Source organism: Branchiostoma lanceolatum, chromosome 4 (assembly GCF_035083965.1).
Source record: "Branchiostoma lanceolatum isolate klBraLanc5 chromosome 4, klBraLanc5.hap2, whole genome shotgun sequence".
NCBI lineage: Eukaryota > Metazoa > Chordata > Leptocardii > Amphioxiformes > Branchiostomatidae > Branchiostoma > Branchiostoma lanceolatum.
In genome coordinates this window covers 17,569,913-17,586,915 of record NC_089725.1, presented here as the reverse complement: position 1 = coordinate 17,586,915, position 17,003 = coordinate 17,569,913, and the positions used below count along the sequence as shown (strand labels likewise).

General features: G+C 40.2%; 2 protein-coding genes across 3 annotated transcripts; both read left to right on the top strand.

Moving 5' to 3' along the window:
* The first annotated feature begins 74 nt into the window (after positions 1-74).
* Positions 75-8,747, top strand: LOC136433010 (exocyst complex component 5-like). Its single transcript, XM_066424752.1, has 21 exons — positions 75-187; positions 721-855; positions 1,069-1,176; positions 1,536-1,730; positions 1,850-1,914; positions 2,150-2,178; positions 2,455-2,564; positions 2,815-2,859; positions 3,125-3,178; positions 3,465-3,551; positions 3,865-3,944; positions 4,107-4,217; positions 4,602-4,697; positions 4,832-4,982; positions 5,305-5,413; positions 5,670-5,793; positions 6,011-6,097; positions 6,329-6,437; positions 6,765-6,921; positions 7,342-7,505; positions 8,052-8,747. Exons 1-21 carry the CDS (start codon positions 164-166, stop codon positions 8,199-8,201), a joined length of 2,190 nt encoding a protein of 729 aa, XP_066280849.1. The 5' UTR covers positions 75-163; the 3' UTR covers positions 8,202-8,747.
* A 309-nt stretch (positions 8,748-9,056) lies between these two features.
* Positions 9,057-13,333, top strand: LOC136433013 (serine-aspartate repeat-containing protein C-like). 2 transcript variants are annotated; one of them, XM_066424759.1, is made up of 4 exons: positions 9,057-9,300; positions 11,127-12,136; positions 12,638-12,742; positions 13,179-13,333. In XM_066424759.1, exons 2-3 carry the CDS (start codon positions 11,230-11,232, stop codon positions 12,730-12,732), a joined length of 1,002 nt encoding a protein of 333 aa, XP_066280856.1. In that variant the 5' UTR covers positions 9,057-9,300; positions 11,127-11,229; the 3' UTR covers positions 12,733-12,742; positions 13,179-13,333. The 2 variants fall into 2 exon arrangements, with proteins under 2 accessions (XP_066280856.1, XP_066280855.1); XM_066424758.1 differs by having other exon boundaries at positions 9,057-12,136.
* The last annotated feature ends 3,670 nt before the right edge of the window (positions 13,334-17,003 follow it).

Genomic DNA, 17,003 nt, shown 5'->3' with positions numbered 1-17,003 from the left:
CATACTCAATCAGTGATGCTAGTGCGTAGGATGTAGTATGACACGAAACACCCTCAATGACTGACGTACTATCCCCACAGTGTCAGACAGACATGGAGTAGCCAGGAAGTCACCGAACATCACAAATTTACTGAGCTGTCGTGATTGAGGAGAAACCGGATTAATGGCAACTCCTGATCTCTTTGAGGTGCTATAAACATTGCTAAGTTGTCGTTGCATTGTCATGTGCAAAATGTTAGAGAACTACGTTGTTTTTTGTCAGTTGAGCCAACATGGGCGTTAACAAAAATATTTATGCACAGTGGGTTCACTGTTTGCTTTATACATTTTGAACTCGAAAAGATAATGCCGGTGTCCCATTTGATCAAAGTTAAACAGTCAGGTGTGTAAGTTGATCACTTACACAAATGTGTACGAATCTTACTTCTCTGCTGTGTCTGTAGTGTAAACAATGGCATTGTAAACAAGAACAATCGTTTATTGTCATGCCCATTTGATCTGGCCGTGTGATCATATGTTTTAAAATGTTAAGTTAAGTTTCTATATTGCCAATAACCATAGCATGACAAACAATTTCCTTAACATTGTCATACCTTCTTGTATTTTCTGGATCAGAATAATAGTTTCTTATGAGATCTACATAATATGATTGCCTGTATCTAGAGACAAACATGTTGTGTGATGAGAAAGCTGACATGTCTGCGCTGCCTTGTTGGACAGGAACCCTTTGATCCTGAGGACTATGTGGAGAGACTTGCATGGCGCCAACATGGGGGCGGGTCCAAGGGAGGTGCAGAGAATTTTGATCCACAGATGTTACTGAACGTCTTTACACACACCATCGAGGAACTCAAGGTAAAGCTTATAGCGTCCTGAGTGTCTAGAGGGTCCAATAAAGATTTGCGTGACCTGAATGGTAAAAATAAAACAAAACAAGTGGCTTTACTCATATATATGTAAATAAGATATCAGACGTCTCAGTGGCGTCTGTACAGAATAACAATAGAGGACATCCAGTATTCTCTGTAGAAGATGTAATGTGTTCTCCTGTTGTTGCCCCTGTCCAAGGTGCTGAATGAGAAGACACAGCGCCGTGTGGAGAAACTGGAGCAGCTGTCACAGAAGGAGGAGAAGGAGCATAAGGCCAGAGTGGCAGAGCTGCAAAAACTCAATCAGGTTATACATGATGTTGAATATACAACACCTTGAAAGAGGAGGAACGATGATGATGATGATACAACATAGTGTAACTGATTAACCACTGCTTTGGCAATGGATGATGTATGTGGCGAGGAAGATGACAGCATTTCAACATATCCTCCCATCTTCACAAGGTCATTAAGACTCTTAAGGCTTATGCAATTGTTGTAAAGTAATTCAGTGCATATTCATTTATTGGTTTGCTGCCCAACTAGCCTGTTGCTATTACAATGGGCTAGCCCTGCTAACAAAGACAGGACATTGTGCATATGTTCCTTTTCTTATGTCACATCATTGTGAATAAAGATATGTAACCATATCCTTCCATTCTCCAGATGGCGCTGAATCAGTTCCAGGAGCTGGATGAACGGATCAACCACATCGCCACCAAAGTGGTTCACCTGGGAGACCAGCTGGAGGGGGTGAACATCCCCAGGGCACGGGCTGTGGAGGCAGAGAAACTCATGAAGTACTTCTCAGAGTTTCTCTCTGGGGATATCAAGTCTGATGTCTTCACAGACCCCTTCAGGGTGAGGCATTACTGTAGTTCTTTGCTCCAGGGTTGTGTGATTAGAAATTCCAGAATTCAATCATGTTGTTGGGCTAGTTGTTGAAAAAATTATAAATCCTGTTGTCTTTTAACTTGCAGCTGCAAGAAGCAGCAGATATCATTCAAAAGTTACACCTGATTGCCCAGGAACTTCCTCCAGACAAGTAAGCATCATACTTATGTGTTTCTTCTAGTTTTATTGTGTTAACAAGAGAATTCCTGAATGTTGGCACTTGAACATCATTTAGAGATGCTTTTAAGTTATAGATTGTCTGTTTTACTGTCGGTAGATGAAAAAAGTATTCCCCCTTCATTCAAGTTGTTACTTTACTTACAGAAACTTGTTTATAAACAATTATATTTATCATTGAATCTATATGTATGTACCGCTTTCTACAGGTTTGATGCTGCAAAGGATCGTATAGCTGGTAAGCAACATATACTTCTATTTAGTCAACTAGTGCAATTTGAATGGACAGTACATTTACACAGACTTAAGTTTAAAGGTTGACAATGTCAACAAAGTGTACCTGCCTTTACCACTGCTTTGGCAATGGATAATGTATGTAGCTAGGAAAAAGGCTGTAACAGCATTGCAAGATATCTTCCCATTAAGACTTTTAAACCTTATGCAACTATAGTAAAGTAAATGGTACTCCAAAAGTATGATTGATACTGAGTGGTAACATTTTTGTATGAACTAGCCAAGTACCTGGAGATAGAGAGTAACCTGGTGGAACAGTTCAAGACAGCTCACCAGGCTGGCCAGAAGGAAGAGATGAAGGAGGTGGCAGCAGTGCTCTTGAACTTCAAGGTTGTACAAAAATCACATTGTCCGTCCTATCTTATCTTTTTATTAACCAGATGATTTGTGTTGTGCTAGTATTAAATATGCCTGTTTTGAACATTTTTTGTTACATGATATTGAATTGAGAAACTGCCAATGGTTATATTTTCCATGAGTTCAAACTCTCCGACTGAGACATTGTTTAGTTAGACAATTATTTGAGTGAAATCAAATAAAGTAGCAGGTATTTGATACTTGTTCCATGTTTATTTTACAGGGATACTCCCACTGTATTGATGCCTTCATCTTCCAGAGTCAAAAGGTACCATCTTTATCAACATCTTATCATCTTGGTATTTTCATGTAATATAAATTTGACACCTAGAGAAAGAGCGAAGAACATATAATGGAGACAACATGATATTTCTTCCTGGCTGGAAACTTGACAGTTGTTGAGTCATCAGACTCGAGTCATTCTGGGCTAGAGTAGCTAGAAATATGACCTTGGACTGCAGCTATAGCTAGTTTAATGCTAAACATCTTCAGATCTGATTTGACTGTTTACTAATGTACGTTTTCTTAAACAGCATGCCATGTGGCACACTGATGTGTTCAGAGGTATTACACGACTCTGTGAAGAGGTAAGTCAATGTATCACAAATAAAGCTTTTGTTCTGTCCAACAGTTCTTGTTTTTGTAAATCTACTTACAGGGCCTAGATTTTATCGAACTTCAAATGTATATCTTGGCCAAAAAGTATACTAGTATGTGAAGGTTTGACAGCATCAATCATAGCTACGATACATTTTTGATTGGTCACAAAATAAAGTAATACGCAAGCTATTCGCAAATTGCAATGTGCTAACTTAGTTGATTATGATGTTTGAAGGACCTTTGCATGCTAGCTCTCTATTTCTCTGTTCCCAGGTGAACCAGTTAGTTCTTGATGTTTTCAGCCAGCCTGAAAATGTCATGGGGAAGTTTGTCTTGAACGTTTATGAAGGGAAGCTACAGGTATGTTGATAGGTTGAGGATTTCAATTTAGATTTCTAGTACATGTACATGCAGGTATTTAGGACCACAGCATTAGCTCCTTTACTCAAACAGCAGGAGATAGCTGACGTATCAACTTTATCTTATTTTTGTTTCCTATCTTAAATTTGTCTTAATTTTTTATTAAAAGTCTGCTTATTGATTGTCCATTTTGATGACTATTATGTGTTACTCAATATTGTGTTATATATTATGAAACATACATGTATTTGAAAGAAATAATTTTTCAGATATGACATTTTATACCATATCTTACTATTTTTCACCTCCTCAGAATCATATCCAAGAAAGTCTGGACAAGCACAGAAGTGATACTGAGAAGTACTTGAAAACACTGTTCCAGCTATTCCAACAGTATGTATTACTGTGTACTCAAATGACATCCCTTACCGACTTATTTTTGCTCTTATTTGTTTTGAAAAATGTGTTGATAGATCTACCAGCAACTGAGTTCTGATTTAGATATTTGATTGACAGCATCAATGTAGTAACCACAGGACAAATTTTACCCTTCAGGACCTCCCAGTTGTCTGCAGACTTGTCCAAGTACAAGCTAGGGTCTGATACCAACTTCCTCAACAAACTCACCAAGCACATCTTTGGAAAGTACTTGGAATCATACATTGGGTATGTATGGTCATATAAATTCAATAAATAGATAAATTGATAGATATTTATCAGGTGTTGTTATGCCTGATGCCCTTTTCAGCACCAAGGACAGATGCTACATTGTAGTTCTTTGGGTGCACCAGATTCCATAGTTAACTATGTCATGTCTAGCACTAACTGTAGAACATATGTGAATTAGATGTTCAGTGTACAGGTGTACTGACAGTTTATAGTATTAGTCAGAACAACAAGACAATGTAATTCTTGGTCTTTCCCTTCAAAGAGGGAAAGGATAGAAGGTGTAAAATTTACAAGACATTGTCAACCTAGTGTACACAGTGAACTGCTTAGAAATTTTGCCGTGTTGAAGAGGTATTCATATTAAATCTGTGTTTGTTGCAGTGTTGAAACCACATTTCTAAAGAGTAGAATGGACATCATCCTGAATAGATACTACAATTCCATCAACCACCAGAAGAGACAAATCCCCTCTGGAGGGTGAGTTCTACATGTATTTGGCACGATGTTGATGTTAAACTGAATAATGTCAATAACTTAATGCTGAGTTAATAAGAGGTAATCAGAATGCCATTGCTTCATTGTTCTTCATCTTGTTCATATTGTTTTCCCAGTATCCATGACCTACAAGCTAGAATCCGAAACAAAACCAATCTGAACATCGGCCCAGCTATAGAGACATATGGAGGGGAGACCTTCCTGTCACAGGAGGTGGCCATCAATCTCCTACAAGAATCTAAAGAAGCACTGAAAAGATGTGAATTGGTGGGTATGGTAGTTTATTTATGGTTCCTATAGAGTGTGTTCCCTGGTGTTCCCTTCATCTTTGACTCTGTTTCTAACTGACAGCAAATAAGGAATGAGATTTTAACATAATGTTATTTCTTTCCCTGCAATAAGAAAGGTACAGCTATGTGTATTGAATTGAAAGTATGTAGGTTTGTTAGATAGGTATACCTCAACAGAGATGAATAATGATGATGGTGAAGAGAGATCTTGGCTTTATGACATTGTGATAGCCTAACTAGTATAAAAACATAATTTTAGAACATGATAGTCCATGTTTCACCTTTATGTTGATACACAGTTGTCCAGCAGTAAAGACTTGCCTGCCAGTGCTGTGAGGATCTTTGACATCCTGTTTGAGAAGCTGTGTATGGAACATATTGACTATGCTGTGGACATAGGCCTGCAAGGTGAGTACAGATGAAAGTACATATGAACATTGGAGGGAAAACCTGCCAAACCTGCCTTTATCTTGTTGCATGTGACAGGCCTTGGGAGAATTTATCCATTGATTGTCATGTATGTTTTAGATTCAAGTTCACATACAATATCAGCCATGAAAAAACTATATGGACATCTATATCCCAAGCAGGTTTATCTGACAGAATGTAAATGATGTAGACTACGTGCCATTTACTAATGAAGAACTTCATGACTTCCATCCAGCCATATCCATCCCTGAACCCAAGACTGAGCCGGAGATCTACTTCTTCGATGTTGTTGGCCAGGGCAATGCCATCTTCCATCTGCTGGAGAAACAGTTCAGTGATGCTCTGGTGCCGCTCATCATGTAAGTAACATCTACTATATTGTAGATTGTTGAAGTGACAATTGTTTCTGGGTAAGGTATTCACTAAACACAAGAGGATTGTCGCAAATGTAGAAAAATACCTGTGACACAGTAACACTACCATAACTGTTGGAATCAGAATAGAATACTAGTTTATAATAGAAGAAGACAATGAGTAGCTTGATCATGTTATTGATTGCAAACATGGCTCTTCCAGCTCCACCCCGCGATACCAGGAGGCTGTGACCAGGAAGAGAGAGATCATGGAGCTGATTGACAGCAAACTTGATGGGGGGCTGGATAGGTATGTTATATTGTCTTTTCATTTCAGTCTTCTGCATGATTTGTGTGTGTAACATAATAGATATCATGGATACAAAAATTAGGACTTCATATCTGAATCATGTAGTATAAAAAAAATATGGCTAATTCTGAATGAACGTGTTAATTTTATGTAAGAAAGCATTCTATTCTAGGCAACGAGGAAATAGTGATTCCTTGAATTGTCATTAATTCTTTGAATTATTTTTCACAGAACCATCACTGCTATGGTTGGGTGGATCAAACACATCTTGACTACAGAGCAGAAGAAAACAGACTTCAGACCAGAGGATGACTCTGCACTTATGGAGCTCTATACTCCTGTAAGATGGTCTATTTGCTACAATAGTTAAGAGATTATGATCACAGGATTAAGTCATCATATGTAAAAGCGGTCGAACCTCGGACTGAGGACAAAGCATGACACAGATTATAAGAGGCTCCTGGCATGCATATTTTTACAAGTCAGTGTCTTTGTCCAAGCAGTTTTAGAAAAACATTTCCACAGCCAGCTGATTTTTGCATGTCATGTTTCTATAATTGATGATACACAAACAGCACACACTGGTGTTGCATAGGTTTCAGAAAAAAATTAGCTTTTTTCTGTTTTACTGAATCATTAATGTAACATTTCCTTTATCCTTTGGCAGGCCTGCCACAAAGTGACAAACTTCATCAGGAAAGAAATCATCAAAATGCGGGATTCCTTGGATGGGAAGAACCTTGATGCAACTCTGACTGAGTTTGGTGTCAGGTTCCACCGACTGGTGTACGAGCATCTCCAACAGTTCACATATAACCCCAGGGGTGGGTACACTTCATGCTATAAGATCAACATTTGCATGTATGCAAAATTTATATGTGTGCTATGCTTTGAACTTTTTTTTCATATTTAACTTGAATATTCCAAATAATTTCGTATAAGATCCCATTATATCATTCTCTGTGTGCAGTGTTTGACTATTGATTTTGTAGAGTTTGAGTGCTAAAGGTTTAGATGTTGGGTCTGTTACAGGTTGTATGTTTTCCAGTGCCAATGTTTAAATGTTCATGTGTGTTACAGGTGGTATGATATCAACTGTTCATGTGTGTTGTAGGTGGTATGTTGTTCAGTGTTGATGTTTAGGAGCTCATGTGTGTTACAGGTGGTATGCTGCCCACTGTTCACATGTTTTACAGGTGGTATGTTGTCCAGTGTTAATGTTTAAGAGTCCATATGTGTTGTAGGTGGTATGCTGGCCATCTGTGATGTGAATGAGTACAGGAAGTGTGTGAAGGATGAGCTGAAGGTTGCACTGGTGGACAGCCTGTTTGAGACGCTCCACGCCCTGTGCAACCTGCTGGTGGTGGTGCCGGACAACCTCAAACTGGTCTGCACAGGAGAGCAGCTGGTGAGTGGGGTACTAGTAGGTAGATCTGGTGATGTGATTATTGACATTGTTGGTTTTCCACAGCCTGAGTAGTTATGATGACATGAAGTCATGTATTGTATTTTATTAGTTATTAGGATGCTACATCAAAATATATACTAGCCCTTATTGTATTGTATTAGTAATAAGGATGTTAAGTTTTATTCTATACTTCTACTTTGTATTATGTTTACGGCTTCTTGCCATACTTTGCACCATGTACAATTGTCGTGCAATAAAGTTCTTCTTCTTATTCTTTTATTGTTGTACTCATGATATGAAAGACTTTCAAAAGATGGCAAACAAGTTGGATTTTAGGTTGACACCAGCAAGATTTGCAGGTCATTTGGTAAAGAGATTATGCCCACTGGTTAATATTGTAGCATGTGCATTCCAGTACATGATTTGGCACTACAAGAAGTATCAAAGTCAAATTAGTTTAATGATTACCATAGTTTAAAGACTGAAAAGTCATGTTTTAGCTAAACCTTAATTAAAAGTGTCCATCATTCACTCGTTTCTCCACAGGCAAGTCTTGACAGGTCTGTAGTCATGTCCTTTGTGCAGCTGAGGGCAGACCATAAGACAGGCCGACTGGGGAAACTGTTTGCTGATTTTGCACAGAAGACCAGAGAACGAGCAGGAACTGGTCCATCTGAGCACGTTGCCTTACAGTGATAGACTAAGTTTCATACTGTACAATCAGCAGCTTACTTTTGGACATTATTGTATAGGTTGTCAGTAATGCTGTCTAAAATAGAGCTATCATGTTAGATATGATGTCTTCCATGACTGTATTAAGCAAATGTGTGTAGCAGTAATTTTAACACCTTGTGTTGCTAGTATTATATAGTGATAGCAACAAATATTCCATATATTACATATTCTACATTTCAGGTTGAGATCTTTCTTGCTCGTGACAATTTAGCAACTGGAAATCATGTTTATCGATGTACAGCTGAAAAATACCCACTGATATCGAATTATGAGCATTTGGGGTCTAAGGTCTACCATGCTTGCAGTCAACTGAAGCAACCACATTTTTCATAGCTGTAATTATGTAATGAAAGGAGTTCATGATTGTAAACTTCATCATCATCATCATGTAAACTTCAGGTAACCACATGTACACAGTGCAACACACAAGTCCAATATGTGGTCAGAATATCCGACCCAAAGAAGTGTTAGTAAGCTATCATTTAGATAAACAAATGTAAAAGATCATGTATGAGTGTTCTAGCTTATTACCTAATATTGCAAATAAGCATAGAAGACTCTAAGGGCTCATCTTACTCTGACATCTATCTAGTCACCCTTCTATCATTTATCTTTAAAGATCACACCTTAGGCAAAGCATCATTTGTAATAAATCTGTTTATCTTTTCATATAAAGTTAATCACAGCTAATCATGCCATCCTTGTCCTCAGTAACGATATAAGAGCATTTCTAACAGGTAGTTCATTTACACAGAAAATTGGTGAAGGCCATATTATAACTGCTTTCAGCTATCAATATAGGCACAAACTCGCCATTCCAATGGGACGTTGGGATGATCTGTCCGCTTTCATCTTGAGGTTTCATGCAGAAGGCATTTGAGATGATTTGAGTGTTCTTCGTCCAGACACTGTTGTCCACTCTTCTCGAAAGTTTTTTTGTTTGTTTGTTTGTTTTATTAGATCTCCAGAGAAGCTGATAGAAGTGGTCATACAGCAGTTGGTTCACTGCTGCCTATGCGCGGGGCTGTGCATGCTGCTCACCTGCTAACAATTCAGTTGTGTGAGTTTTTTTTTCAATTACACCTGGCTTCTTGTGCACGATAAAAGTTATGTCCCAGTGCAGCAGTCGCCTGAGGACGACAAAAGGCTGGTCCAGGTACTCCCAAATTAAAACGGGATTGCGGAAAAAGCTGGCCCTGTCTACCTGGCCTGTCTACCCTGGCTGTCTACCTTTTTTGGGCCCCAAGGGTATGCATGGGGGTTTGGGCTTTAATGGAATTTCCTTGAGGAAAAACTGGGTCAGTGCAATTCCAGATGTGTGTGAGCTGGATGGAAGACAATGCCTATTGGGTTGGGGCGGGGGTGTTGAAGAAGCTGGTAAAGCAATTCCACCAAGACTAGAAAAAAAGTTCCAAGTACATGTATATGATAAAATGTTCCTGAAATGTTAAACAAAATTGAAGTATAAAGTAATACAAGGAAGCAAAGAAAGCTGGTAGGATGAGCCAGACAACAATAGGACCTTTGTTTGTCACAACAGCTAAATTCACAACAGATGTCTGACACTCCTGGGGGTTACTGTAGCTCAGATACTGACGAAATATTTAGCAGCTGCTGCTCTGGCAAACCATCCTATCAGTTTTCTTTGTTTATCCTGTACCCCATCACACCTCTTCTATCTGTTAGTGTAACAATCCTAGTACATTTTATTGTATACTTAGATGTTTGTTTATCAATAATAGATATTTTCCAGTGTTGGTGGAGTTGCTCATAACTGTCCCTGTCCTCCAACAGTATGATCCAGCCCACCCACAGCTGGGATTGCCACTGACCCAGGTTTTCCTCAAGAAAATTCATTCAGATGCAAAACCCCCATGCATGCCCTTGGGGTCCAAAAAGGGTAACGTAGATAGCCAGGGTAGACAGGCCAGGTAGACAGGGCCAGCTTTTTCCGCAAACCCAATTAAAACAAGGAGGAAATCCTCTTCTAGCTTCTATGTAAAACTCGAGAGCTACTTCTAGATCCTCGGACAGTACTGTGGGATACCCAAGATCGTAGGCCTGCAGGTTTGAATTGATACAACAGTGGATGGAAGTGATTAGCTACGCTAAGCCAATACGTGAACTTTGTCATCTTGTGATTCCGACAACTGCGTGACTAAAATGTGTTGATCTGGACAAAACACAGTGCGATCGGCATCTGTATCGGTGAACACTTGTTGCATCATTGATTTGATATTTTTGTATTTTCCGTTGCCCGGTTCGGGGTAACGTTACCGGGTAAAAGAAATAAAAGGGAATGTAACGTTGATGTTAACTTTAGCTATTGCAACGTGGCCTTGCGCACGCGCCAATGACCCTGACGATCGCCGTTTCTAGCCATGTCAAAGTAAAGTACATTAAGCCTTCTTTTAAGTACCCGGGATTTTTCAGTGTACTCAATATTCTAAGTTTCAGTCAAAATCGCCGTCGTGATCTGTAGCTATGTTTTAGAATGACAGTGATATGTAAGACATTGAGGGCCTGGGGTCATCGGAAGTAGCGCCGGATTCAAACGTTATTAGCGGGCCCGTTATATCTCCAGTTTCTAGCAGCTCGGTCTGTCATTTACTCATTACTCAACAAAAAGGCGTTGATACATGTGTACTTCTTAGTGTTAAGAAATATATTCTACTGGATAATGTATATTTTGCGTTGATTTTTTATTTCACTGAGTTGTTGAATTGTTATTTATTCTTTGAACGGCTTGAGGGGGAGGGGGGCAATTCGAACAATTTTGAGTTCGAATAACAACAACCAGGGGCAACTCGAACGTACGAACATGGTTCTAAACCGTTATCTGTTCTATTCTGAGTGGTTATCCGTGGCAACCCTGTGTTTGCTCAGTCATTCCACGAGAGACCGTCATCGTGGAAGGACGTTCGTCCGAACAGCTCTGATTCGCTATCTGTTCTACACTGTGTTCTACCGTCTGAATCTTGATCCAAACATGTCTCTGCCAATGGAAACAGCAACAGCAGCCGACCCAGAACCATCTCCAGCCGGTAACACCGATAGACTCATGAGACTAAAAAACCGGCGTGAGGCCTTTCTGAAGCTTCAGAACCGGGCCAGGCGGCTGCCTGCTATGGACATGATGGAGAGACCTACGGAAGTCGTCAGTTCTACACACTACAGGAAGGAGGAGCCACTGAAGATGAGGAGCCACGGTAAGTATCGCGCCATCTGGATTATGAGGATCGATCGCGACCAGGATGAGCCCAGCAGTGCAGACAGCGACCAGGATGAGCCCAGCAGCGCAGACAGCGACCAGGATGAGCCCAGCAGCGCAGACAGCGACCAGGATGAGCCCAGCAGCGCAGACAGCGACCAGGATGAGCCCAGCAGCGCAGACAGCGACCAGGATGAGCCTAGCAGCGCAGACAGCGACCAGGAGGAGCCCAGCAGCGCAGACAGCGACCAGGATGAGCCCAGCAGCGCAGACAGCGACCAGAATGAGCCCAGCTGCGACGAGGATGAGCCCAGCTTCCTCCTGGAGCATCTCTTCGAGGAGGATGAGCCCAGCAGCGACGAGGATGAGCCCAGCAGCGCAGACAGCGACCAGGAGGAGCCTAGCAGCGCAGACAGCGACCAGGATGAGCCCAGCAGCGCAGACAGCGACCAGGATGAGCCTAGCAGCGCAGACAGCGACCAGGAGGAGCCCAGCAGCGCAGACAGCGACCAGGAGGAGCCCAGCTTCCTCCTGGAGCATCTCTTCGAGGAGGAGGATGAGCCCAGCAGCGACCAGGATGAGCCCAGCAGCGCCGATCACGAGGAGCCCAGCTGCGACGAGGAGGCAAGCTGTGATGACGCGGACCTGTCGAGTCTCTCTTCAGCTGGATCAGAATATGGTAAAGGTAAGGACAACAATTTCTACTCATTTCTCAATTCACCCCCAACTGATTGAATCACGTTTAGTACTACGGTTATACATGGTGCAACTAATAACCTTCAGACGACCCTGTCAGCTATTTTCCCCACCCAGTCCACAAAGTAGTACATGATGTTGATTTACTGATTTGCTTTTGCTGAAAGGTAATGAAAAGGAAGTAGTTATTGTGAGAAAACGTGATGAATCAGTACAAGCATATGAAGATTTCAATTCATTTATGAGCACATTCGCTATAAACAGAACAAACATGTTGACTAGTGATTTTCCACAACTACTGCATGAGTAAGATTTTTCTGATAATGAAAATTGCAATGAAAATGCAAATCAAAATTAAGATCACGCGACCCTAAACTTCAGGTCCGTGGTCTTATTAGTAATCATAAATGATACAGTGAGGTCACTCCCAGTTCATAGATGATGCAGTCTGTACATTGATTGATAATCAGTATTACTGTACAACTTGTAGGGAAGAAGAGAGGCTCCAGGAGGAAGGTGAAGTGGTGGAGGAGACTCTTCTGCTGCTGCATCAAGCCTGATGTCACCGATGACGAGCTGGATTAGTGTCAATGTGGTTAGTAAGACTGCTTTTATTTGATATGCCAACACATTGTTATGCCATTGATATGTTGACACAATTAGGGCTATGCTATTTGAAAAAATTCAGGCAGTGGTAAGGAGGTTTTTTCTTAGTCCACACGCACACACACACACACACACACACACACACACACACACACACACACACACACACATTCAGACACACACACATACACACACACACACACACACACACATACACACACATTCAGACACACACACACATTCACTCATACACACACACATGTGCATGCATGCAGATCACACTCACGTTCATACATTCATATATGCATCAACACACATGAATCAGAATTGCCGATATTCTAAAAGTAAAACTTTGCCGTGACAAAAATAAATGTGTAAAAAGTCAGTTAAGTGCTAGCTTTAATCACTCTTTTCTTTCCTTTCAGAAAAGACGATACAGAGCAGAAGTGTACATTGAAGACTTCTATTTCTATGATGAATTTTATTAGAAACTTTTATATTGTATGATGAGAATCTGAAGATCCCTTTCTATAATTGATTGTAAATAAGCAATAAAACAAATTTCTATCATGCAATTGAAGCTTGGTTTCTCTATTGTGTAGTTTTTGTTGCCTACATCTGTTGTTTAGGGTACTTTGTGAAGGGTCGATGCCTCCAAGAAGAGCAATGTGCCGATAAGACTTTGGACAATACATTTCCTTCCATTTACTCTGGCAAGAAATTAGTAGATGACGATCTAGTATGGTAAATTCTAACCCTCACTGTTTAGCCGTATTAAAAGAACCTAGATTTTGGTATACCACACTAAATATGTTTAGTTTTGTTTATCCTTCATGACCACTTGGATTTCATAATAAAGGCAACTTTTTGGGGGGCCAAATTGTTTTTTTTGTACGCTCGCATCAGTTTTCAATGATCAAATCAACATGGCCTTAATACAACAAAAAAAGTTGAATGTACATTTGCTGTAAATTGTCACTTTCCAAAGGGCTGCCAGATCCAAATCTCAATCCTATTTCATGAAACAAAATGACATTGGTCTGAATCATATTTATGTCTGTTTGTCTAACAACATATCAAGTTTTAGCACAAATCTGAGCTCAGATGGTCCATGAATTCAATTTCTAAGGAGCTCAATCATTGGCAGAGGAACATACATGCCCCCAATACAATCAAACTGACAGAATAGTTTAACTAATAGGGATTTTATGGTACTTGGAATAAAGCAACAAAAGTACATACTAACAGTTTTACAAGCAGACTGTGACCTTCATTTGTCTGTGACTATAAAGGCTATGAATAAACACCAAAGGGGAAAAGGTTTTACACGTTTAATGTCACGGTGTCATCTCACATGTGCCTCTATCATTAACTCCTATCGCCCAAGTCACAGGTGGTTCAATGTCATACAATACATGAAAAGTACTAGTTATCATCTGAAAAGGAAGATTTTGCCAGTTCCAATGCCAAAATCAACAAATTGATGGGTGTCATCCATAAAAACAACTTGATGTGGCCTGAAGATTGAATATGATGTAAAGGATACTCAACAACTTAAAAATCAGCACTCATGAAACACTGATATCACCCTCAATAGTACACATTAATCTGTTTTGTACAAAGTGTGACAAGTTCATCAAGTCACTAAATAGTCCTTCAATTCATAGTTGTCTGAAATATCTTAAAATGTACTTCTAGTCTTAAAACCATAATTGTGTGTAATTATCTATAAAGCCTGTTTTGCTGGGCATTCGCTTAAAAGCCAGGTAAGAATCTTCAAGTTCACTTTATTTAACTTTGGATTGATGGATTGACTTGAAACTCAGGATTAATTAATGGGAGCACAACCTGAACATATTCCAAGCAAAAGAAAAATTAGATTCGTGCAGCGCAGACTTTGCCAGAGTGGCCGTTTGTGGGCATTCGCTAAAAAGCCGATGGGCCCTGACCTTCAGGTGGTGCCACTTATTTGTTTCTATAATTGCCCCACCTTTTCGAGACCAAACACATGCAAGGTGTCTCTCATTGAACATCCAAAGCAAACCTATCAGTAAAAGGTCAGTAATTGCACGTTCGGCTGTCCAGTGCCAGTGTCTTTTTTTAATTGTAACGATTAAGGTTGGTTAAAGCATCTCTGCCTCAAGAGAGAGAGGTTTAAAGGCCCACTATGTAGGATTTTGGCGCAAAAATTGAAAATATTCTTGTGAACAAATCTTAATGTTAATGGCAGGTACTGACATGTACAACCCCTTTTTCAGCATATTTTCTTCATTATTTCGTCAATTTTTGGTATTTGTGAACTGTACAAAAACAAAACAAAAACTCCCGGACACCACCTCAATAGTAGATAAACAACAACATCCCAGTGCACTGGAGGACCCCCATGGTGGTCTAATCACTTAGGCACACTTTAGACTGCCAGATGCCATGAAGCTCTTCTTCTTTGGAAACACTCATATCTTTTTCCAAGAGGGTAGAATACAACTATTGATTTATTCTAGAGAGTCTACTTTGAAGGGTATCAATAAAGTGTGGTTATTTTCCCTTCAAAACTGCAAGAACTCTGGTAAGGATGATTTTTTACAGAAACTGGTGAACTGTAAACAGGCACCCCACTGGGCGGTCAGCCTGATAAGAAGGGGATTGCGGAAAAAGCTGGCCCTGTCTACCTGGCCTGTCTACCCTGGCTACCTCCCTTTTTCAGACCCCAAGGGTATGCATGGGGGTTAGGCCTTTAATGGAATTTCCTTGAGGAAAAACTGGGTCAATGCATGTCCAGATATATGTGTGTGAGCTGGATGGAAGATAATGCCTAATGGTGTTTTGTTGGGGCGGGTGTGTGGGTGAAGCTGGTAAAGCAATTCCACCAAGACTGGAAAAAAAGTTCCAGGTACATGTATACAATAAACTGCACCTGGAATATTAAACACAATTGAAGTGGAAGGTAAGACAAGGAAGAAAAGAAAACTGGTAGGATGAGCCAGACAACAATAGGACTTTTGTTTGTCACAACAGCTAAATTCTAAACAGATGTCTGACACTCATTGGGTTACTGTAGCTGATACTGACGAAATCTTTAGCAGCTGCTGTTCTGGCAAACCATCCTATCAGTTTTCGGTTTTCTTTGTTTATCCTGTATCCTGTATCTGATACCCCTTCTATCTAGTTTAACAACAAGAAGTTTGTTTACAAATGATAGATTTTCTTCCAGTGTTGATGGAGTTGCTCTTGACTGTCCCTATCCTCCAATAGTATGATCCAGATAAATAGTATGGAATTGCCACTGACCCAGTTTTTCCTCAAGAAAATTCAATCAGATGCAAAACTCCCATGCATGCCCTTGGGGTCCAAAAAGGGTAGATAGCCAGGGTAGACAGGCCAGGTAGACAGGGCCAGCTTTTTCCGCAAACCCGATAAGAAGTACAGAAGCCATGTGTTAGTTTCACACTGTGTGTTGTTTTGGATGGAGGATAACCGTTTTTGAAAGTTGTTTGTATGGTGCAGTAATGTTGTAACCTCCCTTCCTGAACATCTGTAAGCAATTCTATAGAGTTGATAAAGCTTGCTATGCAAAGAAACAGTAGGAAAATCTACTTTCTGTATTGGCCTAAAACTACATAGTGGGTATGTGGATTTCAAGCAGCAAAATACCCGCTCCTGATCAGGCTATTAAAGGACAGATGGCTGCGCTCTAAATTGTGGAGAATGACTCATGACTGCTGCCCGCCGCGTGCCTGCGAAGCTGGTGTGTTACGCCTAATGGCGGTTATACCGGCTATATAGATACAGATACAGATTGATTGCTAGCCCTGCTCAGTGTTTTTTTGATTACCCTAATATGAACTTTGGGTACGTTAATCTAGAGTCTCCCGACCTCATAACCAAATGATGTTAACCTTTTCGAATGAGTGACGTTTTACAAAATGTTTCTCATATTGATCATGCAATCAGTGCCATCAGTGGCATACTTAACCATATCGGTGATCGTCTTCTTTACCCGAATAAGCTAATAAAATAAGATGTTCAAAGGATGAAAGTGTAATATGTTAGCAAAGACGGTTATTGTAACGTTAGCGTTTCCTTAGGACTTATGTAAATGGTGCCCTGATTTTAATGACTTCAAAAGGGTTCACCTGTAGGTCTCGTCACACTAGTAATAGCTTCCTGATGCAGCAAGTATGAAATTCCCGCCATTATAATGGCATCATAGTATTTCCTCATTGATTAGATGCGAATGATGCCTAAATTTG

Bases quoted from the DNA above. Each gene is read 5' to 3' on its own strand.
- LOC136433010 (XM_066424752.1), top strand. From the start codon at position 164: ATGGCAACTCCTGATCTCTTTGAG. The intron at 1,915-2,149 runs GTAAGCATCATA...CGCTTTCTACAG, and splicing joins CAGGAACTTCCTCCAGACAA to GTTTGATGCTGCAAAGGATC. The intron at 2,179-2,454 runs GTAAGCAACATA...TGTATGAACTAG, and splicing joins TGCAAAGGATCGTATAGCTG to CCAAGTACCTGGAGATAGAG.
- LOC136433013 (XM_066424758.1), top strand. From the start codon at position 11,062: ATGGTTCTAAACCGTTATCTGTTCTATTCTGAGTGGTTATCCGTGGCA. The intron at 12,137-12,637 runs GTAAGGACAACA...TACAACTTGTAG, and splicing joins TGGATCAGAATATGGTAAAG to GGAAGAAGAGAGGCTCCAGG.